Consider the following 20,200-nt stretch of genomic DNA (forward strand, 5'->3'; position numbering starts at 1 on the left):
AGACCAACTCCATTTGGGCATACCTCTAGAACCATATATCGTTTACAAAAATTCTTACAAATCATCCAATAATACAACTCTCACATTGACAGTAGAATTCAAACACTGGAGGGAATCGACAGTGGGATTCAAACACTGAATCCCTTCAAATAAGACCAAATCCTTTGTTTTTTGTCGTGAGTAAACTCGCAAATGAAAGAAAAATATTCCTTCCTTCCAGTTTCTTTTCTTTTCCTATCAAATCTCATCTCCCAAACTAGCCATAAGAGTGCATTTGATAGAATTGAAATATAAAAACTGAAGTCTAAAATTTAAAATCTGAAGTACGAATCAATTAATTTTTTAAATCGTTAAGTACTAGATTTGATACATTTGAGTGTATATCACATTAAGTGATAAGTGAATAACTTATCACTTAATTTTAAGGGGGAAGTGATAAGTTTTAATTATTTTATCTACTTTCCTGGTTTAAGGGGCTAACCCCTCGACCCGTCTGGTATCAGAGCCAGAGGGGGAAGTGGGTGATGGCTATCCTTCTTTGCTAATTATAATGTTGCTAGTGTAGATCTACAAGTTTAGATCTGTCTGATGAGATTGCTTGACTTCATGATTACCATATTTCTTTATTTATGATGTTGCTAGTGTAGATCTACAAGTTTAGACCTGTCTAATGAGACTGATTAACTTCGTGATTACTATCTAATGTATTCAAACTTATTATAATATTAATAGTATCTATTTATGGACTATGGTTTGACTAATGGACATGGAGCCTGTAATTGCCAACCTTCGGTCTAAGCAGTAAAACCATGGGATTTAGCAATAAGTCCTGTAGCGATGTTGAGGTTCCTGTGGTCCGAGATCCAGGACAGTGAAGTGTTCAGAGATTCAGATCTAGTTTCATAGGTTTATACTGCTGATATTATTTTTGTTTGAAAATATAGTCGTCATGCGTAGTTAATCTTTCTTAAAAGGTTAGATCTATTCTTGTAGCCTCATCACTATCTTTATTATGATGGAAATATGGTCGTCATGCATAGTCAATCTTTCTCAAAGGATTAGATTTATTCTTATAGCGTCCTCACTATCTTTATTATAATGGTTTAAGAAAAATAGTTTATCCTCCATGGATCCTGAAGGATTCTGTGCTAAAGGGAAGAGGATTATAAGGTCGATTAATTTCAGGAAAATTGTTTATTTTTATTTATTTACTTTTCTCTACTCATGACTTCTTATTAAACAAACTCTAGCCTTCTCAAGTCTTCCTTAAACAATAAACAAATGGAGGATCTTCAAACTAGAATTGCTCGAATTGAGCAATCAATCCTTATTCAAAAAAGATTTGAAAGCAAACTCCCTAAATTTGAAATTGATAAACAAAAACTAAGATCTGAATTCTTTGCAAACCACAATCAAATTAAAAGAAAACAATTTTTTGAAAAATACCAGGGTGAAACCCGAAAAAATATACAACAAAACTTTTATGAATTTTTAAGAAAAATAAAACAAAATATTCATTTCTTTGACTGGTATGAGTCTCAGGAGTCTACACCAGAATTCATAAAACCAGTTCAAATAGCATAAAAAATTATGCCTGAAAATACAAATGTTCATAGATCTACATTAGACTCTGTAGATCTAGATCAAACTGTATCAAAACCTGCATCCTCTATATCAAAATCTTTAAAAACTCAGGATTGCATACCAGATCTTGTAGATTCAGTCTAAACTAAGTTAAAACCCTTAGATCTATCCAAAGGTCTGTCTCAAGCAATTCCTATCCAAGGATCCCTTCATAAACTCCCAACAGAATCAATAGATCCACCAAAATCATTTTCAAATATATCCACACCAGGATCTATAAACCTACCAGATCCACAAAAATTCCTAAAAAACAAGCTTATAGATCTATCAGATTCTCCCATAGATTTATTAAACCCAATAGATTTATCAAACCAAGATTTTTCAGGAATTCCAAAACTTCCGGCATCCGGTCAACCAATGAATAATCCTGATAATACTACCAATCTTGAGAAAGACATAGGAGATTCTATAGACATAGGATATTCCACAATAAATGTTTTGACCAAAACTCAACCTAGTGTCAAACCAATAAATTGTAAAAATCTTCAAGCAGAAATTGCTAAAGATAAAATTCCTTCCCAAACGCTTGTCAAACCAATGGCTATTAGAAATTCACAAACAAAGATTATTTCTTCTAAAGAAAAAATTCAGATTGTCAAAAGCCAAAGTACTACTGAATTTTCACAATCATCTATTTCAAACTTGTCTGATAATAACAAACTTATTTCTTTGAAAAACTCAAAAGAGAATTCTACAAATAATAAAGAAATTCCTAAATTTCTATATATTCTTTCATAACATACAAACAATTGCAGCCTAATAAGCTAGAGGTACTTAATATTGAGTACCCAAACCTCAAGGTGGAAACTTATACAGAAGGAACATGGTTTTCCAGCAAATACAAGGGATAAACAGAAGAGACATGGATCTTCAATAGGTCAAGAAGACAGTCTTAGATACAAGAAATATTTCCTCAAACAAATCTGGTCAAATCTCCAATCAATATTCCAAGAAAGGTGATGTTCGAAATATTCGAACAAAAACAACACATTCAGCCTTTATATTTTCCGTAGAGGATTGACTGTCCCTCTGCTCAAACAAAAAAATGAAGAAAGGCAGACTACTAAACAAGAGATACAGGTTGAACCTTCATTGGCAAAATTGGTCATTCATGAAATTGAGATCAGAATTGACCAAAAAGCAGCCTATATTCATGTCAAGAAGATTCTCACAATATATCCAGAAAAATACTTCTTCAATCTCTTTACCCAATTTATCCCAAAAACTCCTCTTCCAAATACCTACTTCTCAAACTTACTTTTCAAGCCTTTCGAATTTCGCCATACCATGCCGTTCCGAAATATTCATAATAATAATAATAATTTTATATTCATGAATTTAGTGAAATCGAAATTTACCGAATTCCGAATTGAATTCGAAACGAATTTGAATTCGGAGTTGGTGAATTCAAAATTGAAATTGGTCGAAAATTTTGATACCAAAATTTTGAAAAATTCCGATTTCAATGTTCTGAATTACCGATTTTGATTCCGATTCACACCCCTAGAGGCATGACAGCCAAAGACCACAAAATACAAAGTTGGGATATTAATACAAATATTTTGCTAAGACAGATTTCTTGAATGCCAAATTAGGGAGTAATCCGTCTTATCTATGGAGGAGTTTATTAGAAGGAAGAAGCTTACTACAAAGAGGCATGGTATGGCGAGTGGGTGATGGTTCAAATATAAAGATCTGGGATGATCCTTGGTTACCCTATCCTCCATCCTTCCGAGTGTCACAATGCTCAAAAACTCTGTGGCCAGACACTAGAGTATGTGACTTAATTGACGCCCATTCTGGTGGTTGAAGGCTGGACTTGCTTTACGCTCTATTCTTGAGTTATGAGGTACAAATTATTCAGAAAATTCCTCTCTCCCCATGGTGGGCTAAGGATGAGTTAGTATGGTATTATAATAAAAATGGGAATTTTGACGTACGGTCAGCGTACCATTTAGCAAGGACCTTGCAGAGGTTGGAACAAGGTGGGGAGGGGGCATTATCCAGCAGTAATGAGAAGTCTTTCTGGCTTAAAATTTGGAACTTGAACATCCCTCCAAAGGTCAGAATCTTTGTATGGCGAGCATGCTCTGGTATTTTGCCAACGAGGCAGAATTTATCAGATAGGCTTAAGAAAGGTGTACTGAGCTGCAATTGGTGTGGCTATGATCAAGAGACCGATGAGCATATATTTTTTTATTGTGTTTTTGCTCAAGAAGTCTGGTCGAGAATGGGGATGCTGAAAGCAATTTGCAAGCATGCTGCATCAAACTTTAAGGACTGGTTTGACTATTTCTTGAAGGTTCAAGGTAAAGAAATAGCAGAACTCATTGTGGTAACCATGTGGATGATTTGGAAAAGCAGGAACCAGGCATTATTCGCAGGCAAGGATCGGGATGCAACACAAGTGGGTGAATATGCTAAGGCTTTCTTGCATGAGTATTGGAATATCCACAACAAGAAAGGAACACGACGACATATGTAGACTACCAAATGGGTTGCACCAGATGAGAGTTATCTGAAAATTAACGTGGATGGAGCCTTCTCTGAAGAAGCAGTTGGAGTTGGTGTGGTGGTCAGGAATCGCTTTGGTCAAGTCGAGGTTGTAATGGCTGCACGGGTCAATGGAGCTCACAATGCAGAACATGTGGAATGCTTGGCATTTCTCAGTGCTTTGGAGTTTGCAAGAGACTTTGGAATCACACATTTTTTTGCTCAAAGGGGATGCTTTAAATATTGTTCAAAGGATTAACAGCAATGACCCGATTTGTCATTGATAGGTAATTTAATTCATGGCATCAGATCTATGCTGAATTCTTTTGATTTTGTCAAGGTTAGTTATGTGAGGAGGACTAACAATGTTCTTGCCCACATCATGTCAAAATTGTCGTTATCTCTTAAGGGAAGCAGGGTATGGTTTGTAAACTTCCCCAAGATTGTTACAGATGCTGCCCTCGACGATTTGCAATGAATGGAGGTTTTCTTTCAAAAAAAAAAAAAAGAGAGACGGTTAAAGAAAATAGAAAATTGTGAATACACAATTCTATAGAAAGGACACATGCCATGGTAATAATTTATTAATTAAGGAATATTATCAAAGTAACATTTTTGAAATAGAGGGAAACTATCCTATATTTTTTCAAGCAAATATCCGATTAATTATCATTTTTATAGAGAATAAAAGCAACGCTGAAAACAAATATCGTGAAAGTAACATTTTTGAAATGCAGGGAAATTATCTTACATTTTTTAGAACGAGAATGTAATTAATGATCACTTTTACTGGCAAGCATTTTTTGTAAAACAAATATTTTTATTTATTTATAGACATATATCTAACTAATTATCACTTTGTATTTGCTATATTTATTTTATGTCACTCAGTCTTAAAATGTAAAAGCTATAAGCTAATAATTAAATATAATTAACAAAAACTGTTCAACTCGGATTTTTATATGAATATAAGGTAATACAAAGGAGCACAATTGATTTATAATTTATTGGGCAAACAAGGAATTTTTGTCCATATATTTATTTTGGTGAGAAAATGAATATTTCTAGAGATGCAAATTTTTTGTGCATGCATTTATGTCATGCAAAAAATTCATATATACATTTTGCAGAAAATTCATATATGAAAAACTAAAAACGGAGACAGTTAATATATCTAGATTATAGACTCAAATTTTGCATAAAATTCATATCCTATTATAAAAACGGACACAACCAATACATGTATATTGTAGATTTTTCGAGGGAAACAAAGGCAGAGGCATGTAGGGGTGTGCAAAATCGAAAAATATCGATTTATCGATCGAATTCGAATTGAATTCGGAATTTTGAATTCAGCAATTAGGAATGGAAATTAGAATATCTGATTTCAAATTAGAAGAAATCGGATCGAATTCGGTAACGGGATTTTTCAAATCGGAAATTCGGATTTCGAATTCATAATTCGAAATCGGAATTCGGAATTCAGAATTCCTATTTGGATTTCAAATATGTTTTTCATATATATATAATATTATTATATATATAATATAACATTTATATTATAATAATAATTTTTATATTATTGAATTTGGTGATTTGGAATTCCTATTTCGATTTCAAATTCATTCTCATATGTGTATTTTTATATATATGTAATATAACATTTATATAATAATAATAATAATAATAATTTTATATTTATGAATTCGGTGAAATCGAAATTTACTGAATTTCGAATTGAATTCGGAACGAATTGGAATTCGAAGTTGGTGAATTCGAAATCGAAATTGGTCGAAAATTTTGATACCAAAATTTCGAAAAATTCCGATTTCAATATTTCGAATTACCGATTTCGATTCCGATTCATACCTCTAAAGACATGACAGCCAAAGACCACAAAGTACAAAATTGGGATATTAATTACAAAGAAACCAAGATAAGAGGGCATAATCGAAATGTAAATGATGATAAAATCAGAAATGAGGACAGCAATACTATAAGATATTAACTCCACAACCAGGGAAAAAACAAAAGTCCAAAATCAGCACCCGAATTACACGGAAACCAGGACAATTGACTGTAGATGAGGATTTGCGGCTTTATGTAGTTTAGGATTTAGGATAGGATAGGATACGATTAGGATTCCTGTTCTGTACTAAAACCCGTTAACCTGCGTCACTTCCAGTTCTGTACTAAAACTCCGCCTATAAAACCCTAAAAACCGATGGAGGGGAGTAGCAGCGAAGAACTCGCGATGTATAGAGCTCCAGAAGAATTTTAAGAAGTGAAAAAGGACCCTCTTATTGAACTCAATTTGAACGATTCAAAGGAGCTCTGGCTGATTCAATGGCCCGTTAATCAAGTAACCTTTTTTTTAATCCAATTACTTTTATTTCTGCTTTCGCTTATCATTTTCATTAGTTTTCTCATACTTTTAGCTCCATTTATGCGGGATTTTCCAGTTGAGAGATCATTAATTTTTGTTAATGCGCAATTAATTGAAAACGATCAAGTTTTAGAAATTAATTTTCAGTTAATATTTTGTTAATCTTTCTTGACTTTAATCAATTCGAGTAAAATTTGAAAATTTTGAAAGATTGTACAATAGAGGATGCTTTACCATTCATAATTTGGTGAATTTGATGGTGATTGCTGGTTATTGCAGAAGAGAAGTCAGTCTAGTAATATGAACCCTAAATTTTGTTAGTGCTGTTGTTGTTTGTTTTACGTGTTACATTATCATGCTTTTGGGTGTTCCAGGCTCCTGATTTGACTGGACAGCAAGTGTCTTTGATGCTTCACCATGATGGATATCTGGGTAGTTTTGAGGGTTCATCTGGTACTGCTATGTCACTGATCACTTCTATGTTATTCCATTGTCTCCTGCATTTGATGGTTTTGTGCAAAAGTGGTTTCTAAATTTGTTGAAATCCAAGATTATGTCAACGATGATGATGGATGGCATTGTTTTATGTCAATATTGTCATAGGAAAATCGTATGAAGTGGTAAGTTTCAAGTCACAGGAGCCAGAAGCGACTGTATTCCTGTCATCAACATCAGAGTCCAGAATCGGTAATTATCTGCATATTTAACATGCAATGGCTACTATTATTGTTGTTATTGGTTGAGTCACGAGTGGCATTTTTATTTTATCTGAGAAAAATAATAAATTGACAATCATTGTAAAGTGCATGCTTTTTATATCCAAATGCAGCTCTTTTAGGAGAGAAGTTTCTGGAGAAATATCCATCAAGCTCCCATAATGGGAGTAGGTTCTAAGTTGAACATTGGTTGGCCAAAAAAATATTACAGTCAAAGCAAGTTATGAGTTATTTGAGTTGTTGAAACAGGGAAAGTGAAGATAGAGAAACCTATTCCGGTTACCTATTTAAGATGTTGAGTTTGAGTCTATATTAACAAAGGCATGTCCTAAATTACTCTATGGATTTATAATATCACGGGCCTTGTTGCATGCAAAAGTTTCTGTGACGTTTGACGAAATAGGTATTGCTAGCAGAATCATGTAAAACTAAAACAACAAATCCAATTATGGTTTTGCTCAAATGGTTTATTTAAAGCTAAAGAATCAAAGATCTCACTCCAGATTTTCGTGTGAATGAAATGTAGCTCGATGCTGTTATTGTTTTCAATGACGCTACACTTGAATATGACTTATATGTGGTAACAGCTGGGAAGATCTCACGGCGCGTTTCTCTACTGCATTATCCGGAGCCCAGTGAACTGAAATCTGGTGGGTTAGCCATTAAACAAATGGTGCAAAGGTCTGCTGCTTCCTTGACAAGTTCAGTGCATCGTTATACAACTCCTACGCAAAGTACAAGGACAAGAAGTTTAGGGGCTATGAGTGGCTATACTTCCTCTATACGTACTCCAAGAAACAGAAGTTCTGGGTCCGGGGATGCATCAAAGAGTCCATTGAGAAGACATGTGGATGAGCCGGTAGGTCGATTGACCATTCCCTCCAAGATTCAGGAAAAGAACATAGAGCTGATGTCTCTTCTGGATCATTAGAACATCCTGAGCAAAAAAAATCGAATAAGAAAAGGAAATCTGAAGGTTGAAGATGTTCTGATTGTTAGAGATGTGGAAGAACTTCAGTTTCAGTTATATGTTGCATTGATCCAAATTTTAACTTTTTCATGGCAACAATTGATCCTTCTTCACAATGTATCCTATTTATATACCGTACCAATTTTTAGTTTGGATCTGTACTCCAATGTACATGGAAAACAATGAGCTGAAAAAAGAGAAATTTTGATTTGACCATTAAGGTGCTTTCATTGCAACTGCTCAGGAAATGAGTTCAAAACCAACCATTTGATATAAGCATCAAATCCAGAATGCAACTTGGAAGTAACCAAAACGTCAGACATTGCACGAATCATATTGCACATCCCTTGATGAGTTTGTTGTACAAACCTTGCAGAAATGGTAACAAAGGGCATTGTTGTTGGCACAAATAAGTTGTTTGTTTTCCTTACAGTTCTTCTCGGTTCAAAACTAAAGTAAGTGCTTAGTCAAGTAAGGCTCGTAAGGCTTAGTGGGATGAAAGGTCAAGAATTCGAACCTTGCTTTCCACCATCTACCACTATATGTGGCCAGCCACTTTAAAAGTGGTTCCAAATGGGTGCGTAGTGCTCTCGTTTGGACCGGTGGTGGTTCAGTCCCCACTGGTTTCCCCTTGAGTCTCTTCAGGTCTATCGTATCCGGCAAAAAAAAATAAAAAAAGTGGGAGAACGAGGGATTATCTGCATCAGGTTGACTCCTGTGTAGAAGTTGCGATATCTAGACAAAAAGAACGTGTGTCTGTTGAGGTTCGTGCTTTAATCATTGATTGATCCTTTTCCTACATGTGAATTGTACTACTATGCTACTTATCCTTACTTTCTGTAAATGCAGCTCAGTAAAATTGATGCAAGAATTATGCGAGTAATAGCTGCGATGCAGCAGTTGGAAGCTAAACTTGAGCCTGCACCTGCTTTTGATTACCAGGCAATCTTAGTACCCCTAGTGAAGTCATATATGCGGGTTTGTTTTGGACTTTCTTACCTTCTAGTTGACTCATCTTATGCTTTTGCTCACTTTTTAATTTTGATGGCTTTGTCTTGTTGTCTTTCTTTATGTTCCCTTTTTCCAGGCTCACTTGGAGGATCTTGCGGAGAAAGATGCCACAGAGAAATCTGATGCCGCCAGAGAAGCATTTTTGGCAGAACTTGCTCTTGATTCTAAGAATGGCAGCAGCGGAGGAAGTGATAATGCTCGTCATATGCATGAGAAAACAAAGGATAAGAAAAAGAGCAAGGATTCAAAGGTTCGAATTTCGTGTTGAGATATCCCTTTGTGTTACCGCCTTCCTAGTTGGTAGTTTATTGCTCAGCTGGAGCATTTATGGTTGGCAATTTATTCCTTTTCAGGCTAATAGCGGCAGTGAGCTACATATGCTTTCCTCAGAGACTACTAAAGAAATGTATGTTTGTTTTCTAGTCTTTGAGCATGTTAATGTGAATGATCTGAAGTTGATCTTTGTTTTATAAATACTAGTAAGGTTTTGTTGCAGCTCATATCCAGTCGCACACGAGGGAGAAGATATACAGGCTGAGATAGTGAATGCTGGAAATGGTGACACCTTAGAACAAGAGGAAGAGGAAGTCAGGCGTAGAATTGAACTTGAAGCTCAGGAGAGAAAGCTAGAAGAAACTTTGGAATATCAAAGGCGTATTGAAAATGAAGCTAAACAGAAGCATCTAGCTGAGCAACATAAGAGAACTGTGGGGATAAATCCAGAAAAAGTTGCAGCAATTGCTCACTCTGATACTTACTTAAAGCAACAGCAAGATGATCATGATGTCAATGTCCAATGGAAATATAGAAAAAAAGTGAGTATTTTATATTTGTAACTCCTGGAATAAAAAATAGATGGATATTTGGTGCCTTTCAGCTTTCTTTCTTCGAGTCATATCTTGTCAAGTGCTGCTTATTGTGTAGTTTGCAGAGGACATTATTGAACAGACTGTAACTTATGACCTGCAACTTATAGGAACCCATGGTACAGAGGAATGGATTTTCAAATGCCATGGAAGGTTTTCCAGAGGATGGAGTTGGAGGAGTTGGACAAAAAGCTGGTAACTTTACTTGGCCGTGTAAATGTTAATTTGTTTTTGCAAGGATTTTTAGAATTGGAATGCTTGTAACTTCTTGGAGTTGGCCATGTCTTATAGGCTTGCCCAACGGGGGAAGCTTAGAGGATGGCCTTTTGCCTTCTGATCGACGGTCAGGAAGGAGAAATAAATGGCAAAAATGTGCAGCTAGACTTAACCAGCCCGTGCTATCAGAAAAGGAAAACTTGGAATTGAAACCCTTGGATGAAGCACATGGTGAGTTCAATATATACATTTCACTTTATAATGAAGACTCTTTTGATGTGTATTATTTTGGAAACAGTTTTAAGTTGAATTTTAGTTTATGATTTGCTCATAAGATCAGTACTCAAATGGGAACTTTAACAACTGTATAAGACTTCAGAATGATTTGAAGACTCTGTTGATCCTAAGTCTGGCGCCCTGTCATAGAATGTGTTCCTTTGATGGTTTTAGGTGAACGATTAAGTATCTATTTTGAATTCATCTTTGTGCATAATCTTTCTCACCTAGCCATTTGCTAGTTAACAATTTTTTGATTTATTTTTCCGAGTTAACTAGCTGATATGTTTGAGTGTCTTTTGGTTTTAACTTTCTTGTTGGTTTTTTGGTGTTGGGGTGGGGGGGGGGGGGGGAAGGAATCTGTGATATGTTTAGTTGCTCTCATTCAAGCCATCATTTTTTCACTCCACTTGTTTGACATTAGATATATGTGTCCAGACCAACTTTAGATTAGTGTCTGTCACTTCAAAGGCTCTCACCATCAATATCCACCCTCCCCGGCGGGCGAGGGATGTTTCCCTTTCCCATACTCAGACACACTCTTAGCAAAGACAAATATGTCAACAGAGAAACCTTCCCATTAAAGGCTGTTCTCTATCTCTCTCTCTCTCTCTCACACACACACACACATACACACCTCTTCTGAAAAATATGTTGCTTAAAATTCCTGATCTTTTCAGCACCATGGACAAGGTACAGTGAACAACTTCTAATGCATTTAAATGCTTTTCGATAGCTTGTGAAGTGGTTATTTTAGTTGTATTAGTGATAAATGTGAATGGACCCTCATCTTTGAAAAAGAATGGTTGGTGGCTGGGAGGATGTTCTTACCATGTGTGAGAGGGGGCATTTGCAACCTCAAGTCCTCTTTTTTGAAGCCGTGAATTAGTGTGATGGGAGTTCATCACGTAAATTATATTTACCATGGGCTACAAGTGGCTTGTTGAACACATCCATGAATTGATATGCTCGCGGTGTACAGCTAGCTCTTGAAGATACATGCTTCCTTTAATATGGGAAGTTGGAAATGTCACGAGTCCAGAATTGTAAAATACGAGTAAAGGAGATTTTGTTGTGTATTTCAGGAAGAGAGCAGGAGAAATTGGCCTGCAGCAAAGTTTTGAAAGAAGTTTTGTCTGAAGATTAGTGAGTAAATTGAACCGAGAGAGTAGACTTTGGTGCTAACTAGCCTGTTGAACTGAGCCTTTGTTGGTGTTGGAAGTTTTCTTTTAACCAGGCATCTCACAAACGAGGCATTTCGGCTGTAAAAATGGGATTTAAGTTGTGACAGTGAGGGCTACAAGTTGCCTGGCCCTCAATAGTTGGAGCCTGTGAAATGGCTGCCTCTTTAAGTGGCATTTGGCAACTAGCACCTTTTGTTAGCGGGGTACTTACTACAGATGTATACAGGAAAGCTTAGTTTATTAGTTTGATAAATAGCTCATTGTTTTCCAGCACGATGAGGAAGTTGTGTACAGATGAGATGTTACCCTTTAGGGGTTACCTACCACCTCAGCCCCATAGTAAGTCTGCATTTTGCTATACTTGAAATTTTGCAGAAAAGTTTTGGGCAGCGTATTGTGATGAGGGACTCTCTAATAGGGTGGATGATGATGGTGGTGGTGGTGTCACAATTGATAAAAGCGAGATCATATGCCTTTCTAATGCTGATCTATTTTTTCCTAATTTGCTTTAGCTTCCTTCACGCTCAAAAAAGAACAGAAACCGAACCAACGCACGGCTCATGTTCGGCATAGAAGATTTTGCGTGCGCATTTCAACGTTGCATATCAGCCCAATGACCCGGTGAATATATGGATACGTAAAAGATTTCAAAGTTCGTAATTGCTGGCCTGTAGATGATGAGCTTCGTAATCTACGAAGGTTCCCATTAGTATAACCATCTCTATAAGCAGCTTAAAAAATAAATAATTTCACAATAATAGTTCTCTTTTTTTAATATTCGTTCCGTTCATCTTATTTTATTATTTTTTAAAATACACAAGTTATTTTTTAGAATACTAATTTTATATTTTCGAGACGTGTAGTATGGCATAGATGTGTAAATAAATAACTTAAAATTTGTTACTTTAAAAGGAGATTATAAAATCATCGTTCTAAATAGCAACCTATGTCGAGTAGTATTTTATCACAAGAACGTCGGAATATAGTATTTGTCATATCAATTGAGTGTTGCTGACTAAGTTTTGTGCATAAATAGGAGATGAAAATTGCCAAAAAAAAGTGGGGGGCAGGTAATTTAGAGTTATAATACTAATTTTGATTTTAACCCCTAAAAAAGTCAAGAATAGATTTTCACAACTAACAATTTAAGGCTTCAATTAATAAATTGTGAGTTTTTACAATTTGTATTAGGGAAGCATCAGCATGGCTTGCATAGACACGTAATATTTCTGTGAGTGACAGTCGAATAAATTGAGAGCACCTCAATTGGAGCTTTAATTTTGATTTATGAACTTACGCAAGTTTTTGTGAGAAGAAATGCAACATATATTTGAATACGACATCTTGCTCAAATATACTGTTGGAGTAGCTGAATTTAAAACCTTCATGCATTTATCTCTTCTTATGTGCTCCCCCCTCCTCCTCCTCTAATCATGAAAACATAAAGTTGCTACATGGAGTGGTATTATTTCTATAAACAATTAAAAAAAATCGGGTAGAAATTGAATTTCCAATTAGAAAAAAAATATCCAGGTAATTAAACCTCATGATTTATGCTGATCTGTATCCTACATAAATGTTCAAGCTTTCTATAGAAAGAAAATAAGAAAATTAAATTTTTTTACCCAAAAAAAAAAAAAAGAACAAGAACGTAATTCCACAATGACTGGTATTTTTGTCCCTTCCCTGCAATTCTGGTATATAAGGGCTCTATCCATCCACATCCACGCAACGGAAAACACCATCTAACATCATGAGTAGTGCCAGCAAATTTGTACTCTAGCTTGCCATTTCTCTTTGTTTCCTCGCTCAATTATGTCTGCAGGTTTCTTGCTCAAGTCACATCATTGAGGGTGGTGATGGTGAATACAATCAAGTATTTCTCCACATCAACAATTCCCTCACAAATGACTCCCCTGCATTAGTTGTTCATTGTCATTTGTCAATCATCCCAAGGTCGTGATTTCGGCAACGTATCGCTTCCAGTTCTTTCTTGCAGATTCGCCCGGACAACCTACCTACTCTTGCCACTTTTGGTGGGATCCCAAGCAACAAGAGTTCAATGTCTATGATAAAGACATAGATGGACACTGTCTGAGTGCAGCTGAAGCTGGACCTGCACAAGAAGTTTCGACCATTTCATGTTACTGGCATGTACAGACGGACGGTTTTTACATTGGTACTAAGGATACATCAAATGAAAAGTTTCATGATTGGTGATCCTGTCCTGAGTAAATGATTAGTCAAAGAGGGGGAGAACACAGGCCTGGTGATTATCAAGGCATTAAGATTCTTCTGTTCCCTCTCCTCTGCTGGATGTAAAGCTTGTTGCCCTACAGCATAACCAATGGATAAATTAAGAATGATTGCCATTGCCTCCACAGCATAAATTTCAGGATGGCCCAATTAAGATTAATGCTTTGACTAAATATTCGGGAGCATTTACAGTTTTCTAATTGTTAGATGACGTTTTGATGATCAAATTCTACAAGAATTCAAGTGCTCAAAACAACTACTCTAACAAAGGGAACAAGAAAATTTTTTTCATAGTACCAAGTACTAGTAGTGTTTTTTGTCTAGCTAAGTCCTCTATACCCGGTAGTATCCATGTTTTGCCTTTTGTGTCTTAGCAGTGCTCATTCGTTTGCATCAGTTAAGCACTTCCAGTTCTTCGAAGTGGCATGTAAGCTGTAACCAAGAAATGGTGAGGTCTCCAAAAAAATTTAAAAGAAAGAAAAAGGACCAGTAACGATAGCAAATAAAAGAAGAAGAGATGTGACTCGAGTTTCTTTCTGATTTCATGCAGTTTATCAGTGCTGGTATTCTTTTCATGAATTCTATACAGAAATCTATAAGAAAACCTCAGCCTCAAAGATCTACTCAGAATACATAGCATTTCACCTTAATGTTGAAACTTTGAGCTTGAATGATTTTAACTTAGGTTCTTACAAATTGTGCAATCTATCAGTAGCACACGTCCGTTCTTGATCAGAATACAGAAGCGTGTGAATTGTATGAACAAAGTCCAATGACTAATTCTTTGAAAACAGATACGCTAACCAGGAAAAGAAAAGGAAAAAGAAAGATATGCTGACCGACAAGCACTTGCACAGATAGGCAAAGTCTAATTGAGCTTTAAACATAGCTGATATCATCTCAAATTAAACTGACCCCAGTAGGCAAGGTCTCATTGAGCTTTAAACATATCTGATATCATCTCAAAACCTTGCAGCCTGGAAAAATCAGTGGGCATTTACAGGAGTTTTTTAAATTTCTTCACCCTCAATGCATGGCCAATGGTGCAACAGTGTGTGATCATTTCTAGTTGTCCCTTTGATCACAGAACTGGAATTATCTTCGTTAATCACTTTGACTATCATACGTCTAAGTTCCAAGCCTATTTAAAAGATTAGGGAAATGTTGAACATCTGTGGCAGCATTAGCTGAAAGAAAGTGTAGACTAGATCTCCTCAGGGAGCTTTGTGGAATAAACAAACTGATCCAATGGTCTTGATTTAAGATTAAAATTATTGTGTTGCCAAAATACCTGGCTGAGCTGATAATTTGGAGAAAACATATTCTTTTACATTTGAGGAAAAAATCTACAATACTGATTCCACCAGATTCAAGTTTCTTTGGTAAGATTGCAAAGAAAAAATGAGGATGCAGACCTTACTGTCCTTTCCAGCCTAGTTTGGCCCCATTCTGTAATGTTTAAAGTTGTTGAGGCTTAGATGTGATCTTTTAAGCCAAAAACAGCCTCTTCCAGAAAATTTTCTGGCAGATTTTTATGAATTGGAGATTTTACCTGCGGTAACCCACGTGAATGCACTCCTGCATCAACAAATGAGAAAAATACTCGTTTGCTACAGGATTCACCTTCATTCAGTCCAGATTCCAGCTTGACCGGGTTGGTCTTGAATAATCCTCCACTAAAGTTGCAGATAACCAAATAGAGATGCATTGTTACAATCTGAGAAGCTCCAGCCTTATTTCATAGCTGCCCTTCTCATATAATTGGAAACTCCTTAATGAGACTTAGTAGAAGAGACAAATCAATGAAAGAGGAAAACGTTATCTTTGTTAAAAAAAAAAAAAACTGCTGGAACTTTGGCAGTTGGCTAGAGGCTAAAGTTTTCTTTTTCTTTTCTTTTTTTTTTTTTTGATGATTGTGGTAGTATGGTACTCATAGATACATCTGGAGAAGATGACTTACCTCTAGCAGTTCCTAGGAACACCTTCATCATCATGCTTCACATTTTACTATAACTAAAAGAATACACCTCTTTGTCTAGATTAACCATGTGCTTACTAATTTTCCGAACGAAGTAACTACAGGTCCCTGTAAAAGGCTCTCCCTTTGCTTGTTTATTTGAGCCCCACTATAAACTATAACACAAAACAAGAGTTACCTCCACATAGCTAGCCAGATGATGACATACCACGACTGAATAATGATAGTCCAGACCAACTGTACTTACAATATTTTACCAGAAGTAAACAAAAATGGTGACGATTCAATTAAATTCGAGTGGGCATTCATTTATGCTCTTATGAGTTCGTATATGAATCCAACTTGCAGAACCAAATATTTTTTTTATAATATACTCAACGAGTTGTTGAGTGTCCACCAGCAATCTTTGAAACAGTGCTTCCAGATTTTGTCAAAAGTCTTTCCTTAGAGGTCCGTATTTTACTTTCTCTAAGCACGTATTGACTTTCCAGACATCATCGATTAGATTCTGTAAATCTTAAGTTAGAATGTTCATCAAAGCATTTTCTAGGGTTGTATACTTTGAAGGACTCAGCTTAGAAGAACTTCTGATCCAAAGAAAACAACTCAAGCTTCAGCCTTTAAGCTCCTTTCCACATTGATAATATAGACAAATAGATAAAATTAACACCTTACAACAGTTCTGAAAACTACAGCTGAGTGATCTCTTCAAAATTAAGTGCTTTCTGCTTTAAATCCACAAATGAAAAGTTGGGTGAAGAGTTAGCGTTTCAGAGATGAGCATAATCAAAAGTCGGACCTTGATAAATGACTATTAAGTGGTGCACTGAACATGGCCAAGATTAAACTAAAGCTAACACCAAACAGACATAAATAAATATTGAGCATATGGAGCATCATTCTAGTGATGTATTATTGAAAAAAATATTGAATTTGAGTTTACAGGGTGTAAAGCTAACACCAAACAGACATAAAGCAGTAAAAGCTAGATGAAGAAGAGTATATGGATCTTCACTCTGGTAATGTATTATTGAAATCAATATTGAATTTGAGTTTTACAGAGTGTAAACTTTGTGGCTGATGCATGGAGATTATCTACTCTGCCATGAAATTAATCTCAGAGCTTAGTTGCCGTGCTTTGTGAATACAAGTAATGACTATACAAAAAGCGAGTTTTAGGAGATCAGTTGTATTGGGTTCTCAGCAACTTCAGTGTACCAAGATTTCCAAGCTTCCACATAATGTGCAAAAAGATCTCTCAAAGCTGAAACATTAGAAGCACCAAAATTCTATTAGTAATGAATCACATCAGGCTCCTTTAGGGCATAATGCACAAAAGGTACATACCTACCATCATTAAGTTATTCAGATCCTATCATTTTTTAATTGAAATCTGATCGACAATATGAAGGCTGTATAGCAAACTGGTAAACAGACAATCTCGAAAACTGAAATTTATGACTGGGTGAATGATAGTACTTTTTTTTGAGCAAATATGAGGTCTTGAACCCAGGACCTCCTACTTATAATCCCTCCTACTTGAAGAACAGGATGCAGACACAAAAGGGACAGGTCGCTTAACACAAGGCAATAGACTATAGGAAGTAACAATCATTGTAAAACGTAATCTGTATGTAGAGAAGTATCAATGTAAGAATAACATCTAAGTAATCACCTAAGCATAGAATTCTAGTCGAAACATGTAACTATCCAACACACCAAACAGCACAAAATGGAGAAACTGGAAAAGAGAACAACTGCACATTTAAAACTGTTACTGGAATGCCCCATTTATAGGTTTCCTGAAGGCTTATACAATCAAATGTACCTTATTGTGTGATCAAGCATAATACCTTGATTATGGTACTGAGGGCGATAAGTAGCTGTTAGACTTTCCCAATCATGACTCTGTGTTTCTTTGTTATCCTCAGAAGCTGCGACTTGTGGTGCATTCACAGGGGAAAAAGGGCCAAACCGGTAACTTTTTGTGCTGGCTCTTGAGTCGATCTGCAATTTCGGCCGAAGAACCTCATCTTCCAAAGCCTCACGTTTTACTTGTGCTTTAAGTTGTACCTTCATGCCCTGTTGCAATCCTCCATCCCCCACCGGTTCCACCTTACTCCTCTTAACAGTCATATTTGTCAGATCCATCCCAAATGCCCTTTTCTTAGACCCATCAATAGCTGAAGGATCAGCTCCGCTTTCAGATATACCTTTCATACCCAACCATCTAAAAGCAGGTTTTCTTGTTTCTGGATGATGTGTCTGCGCGTCATGCAAATGGCAGGTGATTAATATGTAAATGTTGCCATTAAAGCTTCACTCCAAATCCTAAGAAGTTCCATGGTCTCCAACTCATAGTTTGAAAACAGTTTAACGTTCTTGCACCAATGCTATATAAAATCTTAACCATTCTACATGACTGGGATATTTTCCTTGAGTCCTGTGCATTACTATACACATACTAGAAAAGATGGGATTACCTTCTCAATAAATTTCATTGAAGCCAACACATTGGCAATGTCATACAGCCTTCTGACTTTACCTGCAGCATATGATGGAAAACAATGTTATCATCCACATCCAGATATCTACCAAATACAATGAAAGTCAAATTGACAAGGTAATTACTTCTTGTCATTGCAGGATCCTTTCCATTCTTAAGCAATATCTTTGCAGCATCATCAAGAGAAATCATGTCCATCTACAAGAACATAAATCAATTCAGGCACCCAAAAGCTGAACAGTGTGACTGATTATGCCAGCAGGAAAGGTTAATCATTCAAGCCGTGGTTTCACTTACATCCATACAAAGGAATAGCTTAACAAAGTTTTGGGTGAGCAATGCCAAAGACTTCTCTTTCCTGTTGTCAGCTGAAGTACAGGATGATAAATTAGTCTAACAATTCCGATAGAAGTCTAGCACAAAACTGACTGCACAATAAGCAGCAGAGCATATCATACAGTTAAAGAAGCAAATAATAGTACCATATTTGGATGACTGTGGAAGCTTTGGAGCAGAAATGGGGTTGAAGTTGTGATTCTGACTTGAGTAGTTGCTAAGACTTGAGTAGGTATCGTCCTCCTCATCATCTGAAGTCTAAAAGGAGAAAATGGTACTCATATCATACAAGAGCACAAAATATAGCAGGAAACCGGAAGGAAGAAGAGTTATGAAAATGGCCAAGCATACTTTTACAGACCAAGTTCCATCATTTGCATTCTCATTCGTCATCATACCTTCTTCCTATGACACCATGAGAGCCCAGTTGAGTACCATTTTCACACAAGAAAGATTAAACATGACAAGGGGGAAAAAAAAGATAGAAGACAACCAACCAACCAACCATAAGAAGTTGCAAGGCAGAAGGAATTGCGCCAAAACCTTTCCAAGTATAGCGATTTTTGGCCTTCCTAGCAAGAACCTGAGCCGATGAAAATTCCAAGACAGCAAGGTCAGGTTTTTTTGGCCCAATTCATTTAATTTTAGAAGGCCTAGACTGAAGTATAAAAATATAGTAATACTATAAATCTAAAAAAAAAGGGGGGGAAAAAAGAAAGAAAGAGAGAGTCTTACACCAACGCTCTCCAAGACATTGACTATGTCATAGATCCGCCGCCTCTCAACACCTTAACATCATAGTAGTAGCATTAATTTTAACCGAGAGAATAAAAAATATAGAAAATTAGAAGAATCCAATCAGTAACATCTTTTACTGCTACTAATTCACGTGCAGGGGAAAATTAACAAACATAAAAAAAGGAAAATGGCGAAGGAAGTAAGTGAAAATTGGAGAAGAGAAGCAAGGGGTACCTACCCAAACGAGCAGCGGCGTCGTCAAGCCCTATAGTCTCGACACCTTCCCTATCGTATAATCTCAAGAAACTGCATTATTGCATTCAAGATACATGTATCAGACATTTTTAGTCTGTAAAAAATGAAACACGAAAATTGATAGTATTATGCTGTAATAGAAATGAAAATTGGGCAGGGACATGAATAGTGAAGAAAAAAGAAGAAGAAGAAAAGGTAGTAGTAGTAGTACTAGTAGTAGTAGTACTTGGAACATAAGAGGCCGAGAGATTTCTGTTTACGGCAATAAATGTGTTGAGATCCACCACCACTACCACCGGCAGCGGCAGCAGCAGCAGCAGCAGCTGCTTCGGACGCTTGATTTGTTGAGGGCAGCAACTCCATTCCCAT

At 36.2% G+C, this 20,200-nt stretch overlaps 2 protein-coding genes and 1 pseudogene across 2 annotated transcripts; 2 read left to right on the forward strand and 1 right to left on the reverse strand.

The window, feature by feature from the left end:
- Window positions 1-6,242: 6,242 nt before the first annotated feature.
- On the forward strand, window positions 6,243-8,425 carry LOC113768516 (annotated as a pseudogene).
- A 471-nt stretch (window positions 8,426-8,896) lies between these two features.
- On the forward strand, window positions 8,897-10,175 carry LOC113769437. Its single transcript, XM_027313883.1, has 6 exons — window positions 8,897-8,973; window positions 9,059-9,187; window positions 9,297-9,470; window positions 9,574-9,626; window positions 9,717-10,035; window positions 10,152-10,175. Exons 2-6 carry the CDS (start codon window positions 9,083-9,085, stop codon window positions 10,173-10,175), a joined length of 675 nt encoding a protein of 224 aa, XP_027169684.1. The 5' UTR covers window positions 8,897-8,973; window positions 9,059-9,082.
- A 6,825-nt stretch (window positions 10,176-17,000) lies between these two features.
- Window positions 17,001-20,200, reverse strand: LOC113769438 (E2F transcription factor-like E2FE). The gene is made up of 11 exons (XM_027313884.1): window positions 20,058-20,200; window positions 19,815-19,882; window positions 19,574-19,626; window positions 19,344-19,421; window positions 19,190-19,243; window positions 18,985-19,096; window positions 18,800-18,870; window positions 18,628-18,700; window positions 18,480-18,541; window positions 17,850-18,261; window positions 17,001-17,260 (listed from the first exon to the last, which is right to left on the reverse strand). Exons 1-11 carry the CDS (start codon window positions 20,198-20,200, stop codon window positions 17,172-17,174), a joined length of 1,215 nt encoding a protein of 404 aa, XP_027169685.1. The 3' UTR covers window positions 17,001-17,171.

The sequence above is a fragment of the Coffea eugenioides genome, chromosome 4, assembly GCF_003713205.1.
Source record: "Coffea eugenioides isolate CCC68of chromosome 4, Ceug_1.0, whole genome shotgun sequence".
Classification (NCBI taxonomy): domain Eukaryota; kingdom Viridiplantae; phylum Streptophyta; class Magnoliopsida; order Gentianales; family Rubiaceae; genus Coffea; species Coffea eugenioides.

Coding starts and splice junctions, on each gene's coding strand:
- LOC113769437 (XM_027313883.1), top strand. CDS start 9,083: ATGCGAGTAATAGCTGCGATGCAGCAGTTGGAAGCTAAACTTGAGCCT. Junction 9,188..9,296: donor TAGTGAAGTCATATATGCGG/GTTTGTTTTGGA, acceptor CCCTTTTTCCAG/GCTCACTTGGAGGATCTTGC. Junction 10,036..10,151: donor AATGGAAATATAGAAAAAAA/GTGAGTATTTTA, acceptor TGTAGTTTGCAG/AGGACATTATTGAACAGACT.
- LOC113769438 (XM_027313884.1), bottom strand. CDS start 20,200: ATGGGAATGGAGTTGCTGCCCTCAACAAATCAAGCGTCCGAAGCAGCT. Junction 19,097..19,189: donor ATGGAACTTGGTCTGTAAAA/GTATGCTTGGCC, acceptor TTCTCCTTTTAG/ACTTCAGATGATGAGGAGGA. Junction 18,701..18,799: donor AGCTATTCCTTTGTATGGAT/GTAAGTGAAACC, acceptor ATGTTCTTGTAG/ATGGACATGATTTCTCTTGA.